General features: G+C 42.7%; 1 protein-coding gene across 1 annotated transcript in view; it reads left to right on the top strand.

Annotated features, from left to right (window-relative positions):
* LOC134455323 (mucin-5AC) overlaps positions 1-9,534 on the top strand; it is a 28,391-nt gene extending 18,857 nt beyond the window's left edge. Inside the window, exons 5-19 of the mRNA XM_063206346.1 lie at positions 433-549; positions 1,137-1,175; positions 1,331-1,969; positions 2,551-2,598; positions 3,158-3,231; positions 3,541-3,576; positions 3,687-3,724; positions 4,032-4,159; positions 4,841-4,958; positions 5,456-5,520; positions 6,188-6,241; positions 7,107-7,177; positions 7,342-7,382; positions 8,281-8,399; positions 9,410-9,534. Of these exons, the coding sequence (XP_063062416.1) occupies positions 433-549; positions 1,137-1,175; positions 1,331-1,969; positions 2,551-2,598; positions 3,158-3,231; positions 3,541-3,576; positions 3,687-3,724; positions 4,032-4,159; positions 4,841-4,958; positions 5,456-5,520; positions 6,188-6,241; positions 7,107-7,177; positions 7,342-7,382; positions 8,281-8,399; positions 9,410-9,534 (1,712 nt within the window). The remainder of the gene's footprint in view (positions 1-432; positions 550-1,136; positions 1,176-1,330; positions 1,970-2,550; positions 2,599-3,157; positions 3,232-3,540; positions 3,577-3,686; positions 3,725-4,031; positions 4,160-4,840; positions 4,959-5,455; positions 5,521-6,187; positions 6,242-7,106; positions 7,178-7,341; positions 7,383-8,280; positions 8,400-9,409) is intronic.
* The last annotated feature ends 1,148 nt before the right edge of the window (positions 9,535-10,682 follow it).

Here is a 10,682-nt window from a genome sequence, read left to right as displayed (position 1 = left end):
CTACATGTGTTCATTTTCACTCACGGGTCTTTGGGGTCTATGGTCTCTTAATTACCTGGCTTTTCTGCATTTTCAAAGTGCAAATTCTGGTTAGCTATTTTTTGCATTCTAGCTCTAATATGTATACATTATACCTTTCACAATTCACTTTCTTTATCCATGTTGTCATCACACCGTTTGCTGTTGAGCAAAAACAAAATGCATGCCTCCTTTTTTCCTTGTGCTTGTTTTTGGTGGGTAAATCTCATCGTGACTGTAAATCTAATAGTCAAGTTGAGCACTTCTCTTCTGTTTTCAGTTTGAAAAAGACACAATTGAATCTTTTTCAAATGTGCATGACTATATACTTGTTTTTTTCAGTCCTCTAGAATCCTTTGCTGAGTTGGTGCTGTGTAGATGCATGTTTTCCTCACTGCTCTGTCTATCTCATAGGCAAGACATGGCAGAAACGTCGACTTCTCAGTAATGTAGAGAAAGTTAGTCAGGCCCCAGGCCAAGACAGGGCAGCCAGTGTCCGTCAAAATGGTCGAAATGCAGAAGCAACGCAAGGTAAGTTTTTGCCAGCTTGTTGCTACAAATTTCTCCTGTTAGTGTTTTCTGTTGGTCTGTGTACTGCTATGTGATGTCTTGTACTGTGGGCTGAAGCGGTGCGGTAGAGGCTTTTATCCAAAGTGACTTACAATCGAGGACATAATCATAGCGACAACACTTGCAGGTACAAAGTGCACAGGAAATGTACTGAGCAATGAGTGCAGATGCCAAGAAAGGTTAATGTTTCTTTTTTTATTTTGAATAAAATTGTCATACAGTAAAGTAGAAGTTGTACGGAAAACAAGAAAAAATGGAATGAGAAATGTGTGAAAATGCTACATTTGCCATATGCAGACACAGCTTCCAGAGCGTTTTCAACCTGTGCCAATCTGTTGGGAACAGATCAGTTACCTGTGAGTTACGATTCCTAGAGTTAGCAAAGAATTAGAATATTATTCAAATCAGAAGACAGACACACTGCGTTCTTGTTTTTTTTTTCTCTACACGCGATGTGACAAGCGCTGTGGTCAAGGAAACAGAATGTTTTCCTGTCTGGAATGTGCTTAGTGATGTTCTGTCTCTCTGCATCTTTCCATGTTCGACAGTTCCAGACTCAGGTGCCAAAGACTTTGTCTCCACACCTGGTAAGTGTAGTCACATGTCCTGAGGCAACAGCCTTTACACTTCAGAAAGTATAATAATGTTTTACAAACTTTATTTTGTGGTTTTCAGGTTTTTTTAAGTTTAAAATACGCTCATTGCTTTAAACCATGTTCATGTTCTGTTTTAACACCTCCAGCCACCACAACCTCTAAGCCCACAACTCTGCCCCTGACGATGCCCCTAAGAACCACACTGCCTGCCCAGAGCTCGTCAACAACCACAACCGATGCCCACACCGTATCCACTGTCACATCAACGGCCAAGGCCACCACATCAGGAAGAGCTACAGGTGCTTCCACAACTCCCAAAGAGACGTCACCACCTCCTCCATCACCATCATCCTCCTCTCTTACACCGAGCCCACAGCAGGCTACAGCTGCAGACGTGAGCAACACTACAACCCACACCACCACCACCACGCATCAACCACCTTCAACATCACCCCCCTCCACCAGCATGACCTTTGACCCTGAAAATGGAACAATGGCGACCACTCCCACCACCAGCCCCCAGCAGGTAGCTACTGCCCCCTCTACAACCGCGCCCCTAAAAGGTTCCCAGAATTCCTCAGTCTCTCCTTACCCACCCACCACCGTGGCTACTACCAGGCCCACACAGACTACCGCGACAAGCCCCAGCGCTGCTGCCTCTGTTTGGGCTACCACATCCAGGTTCTCCCCTGCCCGTACCAGCTCCACCCCAAGCACCACCAGCAGCAGCAGGTTACCAACAGGCAGCCACAGCACCGCAGTACGCTGGTCCACAGCTGCCGTGGGTGAGTGAAGTGCACTATGCAAATACTGTAGGAAGTACTGTGTGTGTGTGTGTGTGTGTGTGTGTGTGTGTGTGTGTGTGTGTGTGTGTGTGTGTGTGTGTGTGTGTGTGTGTGTGTGTGTGTGTGTGTGTGTGTGTGTGTGTGTGTGTGTGTGTGTGTGTGTGTGTGTGTGTGTGTGTGTTGGGATCGGTGGGTGTGTCTGTGTTTTTGTTTCTCACAGTGTGGCTATGCAAATTGTGGTGAATTTAATGCAAGACTTAATCCCTCTTTGGTGGCAACACACACACACACACACACACACACACACACACACACACACACACACACACACACACACACACACACACACACACACACACACACACACACACACACACACACACACACACACACACACACACAGTTGTCATTTGAAGAAAGAAAAATATTCACTCCGTTAGTATTCTGATGCCTTAGATAACGATACATGTACAATAGATATGCTATCTAGTATCTTGCTAGAGTGGTAATGCAAGCAACACTATAGGTCTGTAAGACTATCATGTTTCCTTGTAATCTACACGATCTCTCTGTTCCCCCAGGCCAAATCGTGATGCAGTGCAACTTCTCCCAGTTCTGCGCAAACACAAGTAAGAAGAGTGCATTTTTTCCAAGTACAAGTCTGTCCAATTCACTCTGTACCATACACCGTATGAGGGAGTCTCTGGTTTTGATTTTTTTCTCAACTGCACCATTATTGCTCCTTGTAAGGTCCAGCTACTATAGAAATTGTATGCATACAGAACTGTGGAAGAAAATAAGAAAATAGGAAGCTATACCTATATGGATATTTATTATTTTTTACATGTTGGCCTTTTAGAAATCTGCTTTCAAAAATATCTAACACAGAGCTGTCACAATGGTGTTTTCTATTTTCATCCACATTTCATGGTTATACGTAAACAGATAAAAACATTTGAAATTTGCATTTGAAAATATCCACATACGTGTGAGCAGTGTGGCGCCTAATAGAGGTAATGCCACAGGCAAATAGTAACAATGTGCCTTGTGTTTCTTGTCTCATTTCCTCACAAAAATCCACATGGCCACAAATAGTTTCTAAATAACTAACACTCCTTGATCTCACATTTGCATAGCAGAGAGACATGACGTAACTTCACTCCATTTTGTCATCCTTATTCCTTATAGCTTCCTATTACTGGATGATGACCAATGTTACAGTGACCGGACCATCGAAGACTGAAGCAGACATTAAAGCCTGGGTATGCCTCTCTGATGAGTGAGCTCAGCTGTACATTAATATTAAAAGTGTAACCATGGAAGTGTGGTTTCTCGATCGTCATTCTTCTGAAAACCTATCGATCTGACCTCTCACCAATTCAATGATTTGATAATGACACTGATGAAGCTGTTATTCTAAGACGATTATTCTGAGGCTGAAGCACAAGTCAAGGCTACATTCAAACTCAAGACATGATGTCTGGCTAGACAGTATGTTCAGTGACAAACAGCCCACTGTACGCCCATGTTAACGTTTTCATTAAGTATGATTCCCTTTCTTCTCCCCATAGTTTTCTCAATTCGATGGTTCCATCCCTCATATTGAGGTAAGCATAAACACATCGTTTCATAAGGTAACAATGTATAGGCTGAAAAACGATTTCTAAAGTTTTTTCCACTGCAATCCAAAAAACAATGTGTTCTTTATTTATTACAGCCCACAGACGTCAACTGCACAGACAAGACAACAATACAGTGAGTTTCTTAACAGCACAGCTCTGTTAAATTATCATTATTTATTTTATGTCAATTTATCCAATAGTTAACATCTCCTCAAAAGACATTTGATTATAATGTGGTTTGCCACCTGACATAAGATGCTGTTCCCTACCCCTCAGGACGACCAACTGTAGAGTGCTCTTTGCCCTTTTGGGCATTACCACAGTAGTGCTTGACAATTATATTCAAGCTAGCACATCATTTCTGCTGAAAAGATAAGATTCAGGTCTTTTTGGGCACCTGACACATGACGGCACACTCTCTGCTGCCCCCTATCCCACAGGAGGACTACTTGCAGAGTGCAACTACAGCTTCAAGAGAGCATCAGCACCTGCGATCTGAGGCGCCTCATACAAAACAGTGACCACGGTGACATCAGTGTCACTGTCCTTGGGGATGTGGAGAGAGTTGGTAGGTGTACTGTTTTTAATTTTCACAATGTTGGAAATGAGACCTTTTTCTCAGGACTCTCTGTAGATGTGGTCCTGCCCAGAGTAGATGCATTAAATAACTAGTTTGTAAGGTTCACAGTGTGATTATACTGTACAATATCACTTCACCATTTCACCATGGGGGATGACTTTGTCCTGTGCCCAGCAATTAGCTGTCAGTGGCCCTGCCAACAAAAAGGACTGTAACATTTACTTTATTAATTTAACTGAACTTGAAGTACTTAGAATGTGTTTGATCTGCATGAATTACTGTATACTCCTATCTCCTTCTTTTACTAACTTCATATAGTCTCCTTGTTGTGGTACAACCTGAGACGTTGTTTATGACACGCACAATACCCTGGTACCCCCTTCATGGTCCCTGATCAGAACCACACCTTAGTTTTTCTATTCTTATTGTGTACTGTGGATACAACTGGCACTGTTGCTAAGCACTATTATTATGAGACTACTATGGACTATTATATGGAACAGTATGCTCCCCAGTGAATTATTTAGAGTGCGTGTGTGTGTGTGTGTGTGTGTGTGTGTGTGTGTGTGTGTGTGTGTGTGTGTGTGTGTGTGTGTGTGTGTGTGTGTGTGTGTGTGTGTGTGTGTGTGTGTGTGTGTGTGTGTGTGTGTTTCTGTGCACCACTTGTAGGCAAGGGCCTGTGTGTGGATGAAGACCAACTGCCCCCTAGAGGTGACTTTGTAAGGTGCACCTACCCCGAGCCCTATGATGGGATGTGTCTTTCCAAGGAATCGGTCAACGTCACCTGGTACGCAAATTAGCGACTTAACACTGACGCTAACACTGGTCAGGTCATGACACTGACGAAAACAGACACACACACACACACACACACACATACACACACACATACACGCACACATACACACACACACACACACACACACACACACACACACACACACACACACACACACACATTCTGTCTCGTTTTCTCTCACACACACACACACACACACAGAAATAAATCAGTAAACAGCGCACAGTACTGTAAATTGTTCAGTAACTAAGTTAGATACACACAGACTCAAACACAATTATGTCTGCACAAACACATGCAGTCAGACATGATATGCACACGTCATGTTGTTTGTCCTCTGCTGTCCAGCACACCCTTTTCTACCATGCTTTCATGAGTGCCCACTTACACAATCATGCATCAGATCAGATCACCATCTTGTCATCTTGTCTGTGATCTCTCTATTATAATAATAATGTCCATGTATATTTGCTCTTGTATTGCAGCTCATACTTGGACTCTGAGCCCAACCTCGCTCCCTCATCTAACCAGGAACAAGACTCCTGCACCAGTAAGTGTGACTGACCAGCTCTCTCTCTCTCTCTCTCTCTCTCTCTCTCTCTCTCTCTCTCTCTCTCTCTCCCTCTCTCTCTCTCTCTCTCTTTCTCATCATCCCTTGACCTTCAACCAGACTTGTGCACCTGTTTGTATGGCAGGCCATCTGGCCATGTGGTCACTTCCACATGAGTAGTTTTCAGGAGGTCAGACTGCTGTCTAAAAAAAATCATTACAATTTACGTCTATTTCATACACAATGTGCATGATACAAACTCCAGTGTTAATTCAATACTTAGAGAGTATGTAGATTTTCTACATTGTTTTTGGTTCCAGACTACTCTCTTAAGTATTGAATGGACATGCATTTTCTGTGTATAAAGTATTTGGTGTTCTGTATGATTACTAGTCCATGATATTAGCATTTAAAATCAGCATTTGCAATTAGCAATTAGCACACAGCCTGCATATTTATAACACCAGCTCAACCCATACAGTACAGAAAGTAGCGATTGGTTACATAGGTTTGGATAGATGATTACAGTGGGACTGAACCAAGAAGATAGCTGTCTGAGATTACAGATTTAGCTTTTTCACACAAACATTTCAAATTGCTGCTGTCTGCCGGTGACAAAGTGCTGCTTTTCTTTTGCTTATGGTATGTGTTTGTGTCTTTGTTGCAGTTGCCGCTGACAGGCCAGACAAGTGTGACTGCACTGGCTTCTGTCGAGAAAACGGTAATGATGCAGGAATTACATCACTGCGGAGAACAGCCTATTGAATACCAGCTGACAAAGACATTTTTTCAGTGGATTTCACATCTTCTAGAGTGTTGAATTAACACTGCAATTGTTTACTGTGTAATAAATCAAACATCTGCTGTAGTAATTATCAAAAGATCTCTAGCCACCACACACGACATACAGAATTCTTTTTATGGCAAAAGGATCAAATTGGTTACTACAGAGCAAAGCTCATCACACTGACACCGTTGTGTGTGGTCTATAGCCTACCTACTGGAGTCAGTTGGCTGGAATACATTACAGCTTGGATGCCAAACTCTGGCCCGTGGGCCAATCTGGCCTGTTGGGTCATTGTATTTGGCCCACGAGATCATTTCATATGTGTATTACAGTTGCCCCACATACACCATTATTATGTAGTAGGACTAACATGACTTGAACTTGAAATTTGGTGTGTCATAGGAATACATTGTAAGTGTGCCGAGGCCAAAGTAACATCTCCTACTCATACAACAGAATAGGTTCAGACACATGTAAGCAACCTTGAGGTGAAAATTGCCTTTGAGTATTTAGTCAAGTCAAGTCAGCCTTTCTTTTTTTAAGTGTGTTTATGCACGATTTCAGCCCGTTTTTAATGCCTAGTTTGCATAGAGTTTATTATTCACATATTTCACGTATTTGAATTTTACTTTGACATCCTGGCATTATAGTATATTCTGATGCCTGCAGAAAGCTACAGTAGGCCTACAAGTAAACTGTATACAGAATATCTGGCATAATATATCAGTTATAAAATGTGTCTTTGTCATAATCACCCAGTACTTCATGATTCCTTTTTTTGACACAAATTCTTTTCCAGATAAATATTACTATGCCCTGCGGCTGAACATCACAAATGCCACCATAACACTGAAGGACATTCAGGACATGGTAGGTCTTGTAGATGCATTACGATGTAAACTTGGGTCTGAGTTTGTGTTTCTGTTGCCGTACATGCATGCTTGTACATACAGCACTTGTCATATTCGTCAAAGGAATGTGTGAGGAAAGCTCGTGTGCAATGCTTGTCATCATGTCTGTGCATTCCCCTTTAGATTTTCAAGAACACTTCAGATTGTGATGCAGACATACCGCAGTAAGCATACTATCCACCCTTGCTTATGTGCATACTTACTGTACCGTACAGTACACACACTTGTTTTGTACATGTGTATGGATAGATGTAGAGGTCCCTGTCTGACTCTCTGTCCTTCCTTCTCTCTCTCTCTCTCTCTCTCTCTCTCTCTCTCTCTCTCTCTATCTCTCTCTGTCTCTCTCTCTCTCTCTCTCTCTCTCTCTCTCTCTCTCTCTCTCTCTCTCTCTCTCTCTGTCATTTTAGGATCATCTGCAATAACATAACTGAGTCCTTCCGTCACTTCCGGGTACGTAAGAAGCACTGAGCTAGACATTACTTTACCTATAAAATATGATGAATAGATAGGTGATAGGTTGGTGGATGTTTACGCTGGCCAGTGAATTCTTTTCTCTGTGTTATATTTGCAGGAGATACATTTAGAATGCCATGGCAGCGAAACAAGGTACAGTAGTCACTGTTTAATCCTCTTCCTGGTGTGTCTGTGTCTGTACATAACTGTCTGCATTGCTCAGCTGCATTGCATTTCATTTCATTTCATTGCACTGACTGATTGCATTGCATTGACTGATTTCATTGCATTGACAGATTGCATTGTGTAAAATGCAGTGGCAATATACTGTACAGTACAGTGTGTGCATGTGTGCGTTTGTATGCGTGCGTGCGTGCGTGTGTGTGTGTGTGTGTGTGTGTGTGTGTGTGTGTGTGTGTGTGTGTGTGTGTGTGTGTGTGTGTGTGTGTGTGTGTGTGTGTGTGTGTGTGTGTGTGTGTGTGTGTGTGTGTGCGTGTGTGCGTGTGTGTGTGTGTGTGCGCGCGCGTTTGTGTGCATCCGTGTGTGTGTGTGTGTGTGTGTGTGTGTGTGTCTGTGTGTGTGTCTGTGTGTGTGTACCAGGCTCCACAGCTGCATGGTGGCGTTGATGCTGGACCGGCTGCTGGACGTGTGTGTGGTCAGCAGAGTGATGGCCTTCAGGCTGCAGGGGAGCCGAGGGGTCCACTACGACGGCCTGCTGACACGCATGGGTGAGTCACTACTATTGTACGCTAACGCACTCCCTCCAGTGTGCGTGTGTGTCTGTGTGTGTGTGTGTGTGTGTGTGTGTGTGTGTGTGTGTGTGTGTGTGTGTGTGTGTGTGTGTGTGTGTGTGTGTGTGTGTGTGTGTGTGTGGCGCATGGGTGAGTCACTACTACCATACGTACACTTACACTCTCCCTCTCTACACCACGTCAAGCCCACTCACAGGATATTAAATTATCATGTGCATGGTATTAAATCATCATGCACACCCTAGCCGATAGCGCTGGCCTACTGTGTGTATTATAGGATTATTACATTACATTAATTAGATTCATATCTGTCATTTCAGTTGTACAGTAGTGTTGCAATGTATTTTAGCACAGAATTCTATATGACTTTAAGAATACAGAGATGATATGCAAGACAATATAGAGAGGGAATTTCATTGCACATAACTAACTGTGAATAGAATTTCCTGTCCATATGCCCCCCATTTGTCATCATTGACTAGTTTGAATCATTGAGTAGATGAGTCATTCTTCCATTCACCAAAGCAGCAAAAGTGGAATCAAGTGTCTACATGTAGTCTCCTAAATTGGCATGGCTTTTAACTTCTTCATTCATTCTGAGCAGCATCGCATTGCATTGACTGATTGCATTGTGTAAAATGTGGTGGTTGCCTCCTAAAGGGGCATGGCAGCTTAGAACTAACGTGATATTGATTGCAGAAGCAAGTCCTTATGCATCATTTCTACCTTATCGATCGTCTCGATTTCAATTTCTCATCCATTTTTGTCCTCACCAGAGATGTATAAAGTGGAAGTCGAAGGAATGATCAAGAAGTAATTGCAGCACTAGTAGTCTGATATTACAGAGCTGCAATATACCGGTAGTAGCTACAATAGTACAATAGTACAATTCCATACTAGTCTTGTAACTACAACAGTAGCAGTAATCCTACTTACTGTAATACACTTCTGGTCCTATCTCATTGCTCTCTCATCCCTCTACATAGCGATATGTGGAGGGCCAGACTCCAACAGCACGCGCCTCCTGGACGCCAACCTGACCTGGTTCTCCTCCAGCCTCACAGCTGACGACTTCTGTGAAAGCACCGTCAAGAAACCACTGACATGGTGAGTGGAGACGAGGTTCACGTTGGACACAAGCAATCTTAACCCAGTAAGACAAGCTGCTGTTACCAGAATGGCAATGACCAAGTGGTATGGCATTACTGAAGGCACTGTGTTATGTTATTGTAGTGTAGTACTATGGTAGTACTTTTCAATGACTATTACAGCACTCCACTGGTGGAACGGCATGTGTTAACGGGCTACATGATCAGATTCATAAGCCGTATGCAATAATGTAATAGAAATATAACGCAAAAGTTATCAAATGTAAAATGTAATATACTTAATAGTGTGGCTTAGTATGCACAAGTACAGTAAGATTGCAAACGAATGCATATTCATCTACAGTTTATTTTGTATTCATTTTACTGATACTGCAACCTGTTTTTTACATCCCCTCGTATTACTTTCATTTAGACAGCTGTAAAGCATTACAGCCAGTTAAACGTAATAAAGTAAGTTTCCCTGCTGCCTTAAGTTTGTAATTTAATTCATCTTAAGAAAGCCTCGAATTGAGTTAAGTCTCAAGTTGAGATAACTTACAAACTTAAGGCAGCCGGGGAACTTACTTTTTTAGGTTTCACTGGCTGCAATGTTTTACAGAGGGTCTGGAACTGTTGTTCTGGGAAGGGTTAGGTCTTGCTACAACCAGCGAACTAGTCGTGACAACCAGCTAATCAGTGAATAGGAGAGGGATGAAGGATGGACACACATCGGGTTCTTTTCATTATCCTAACTCCTGTCCTCCCTTGTACTTCAGGCCTCGTGATGATGTCACAAGACGTCATTGACGACAGAAGTTTAATTCAATATCTGGCAAATGCACAATTCCAAGGTCATGGGATGTATAAGGTCGGGATGTAAAATTGGCAAAAAGTCCCCCCAAACAGGCTAGGCTGACAGGGGGGAAACTTTATTGTTTTCTCCACGGAGACAGCGAAGCATGAGGCCACAAGCACAGGTCGAGGACAGGAGTTAGGATAATGGGGTGTACCCATTAAGAACATCAATGGAGTCCCAGATATTAGCCACCATTCATATCCTCTGAATGAATGAAATGATTAAGTATGAAGGGATGGAAAAACAGGCTACTGATACTGTTTTATTTCTATCTCAACAGTAAAGATGGGGAGACCATGGCTGTGCTTCTCAGTG

Source organism: Engraulis encrasicolus, chromosome 9 (assembly GCF_034702125.1).
Source record: "Engraulis encrasicolus isolate BLACKSEA-1 chromosome 9, IST_EnEncr_1.0, whole genome shotgun sequence".
Classification (NCBI taxonomy): Eukaryota; Metazoa; Chordata; class Actinopteri; order Clupeiformes; family Engraulidae; genus Engraulis; species Engraulis encrasicolus.
The sequence above is the reverse complement of the archived record's forward strand: the minus strand, read 5'-3'. Positions and strand labels throughout refer to the sequence as shown.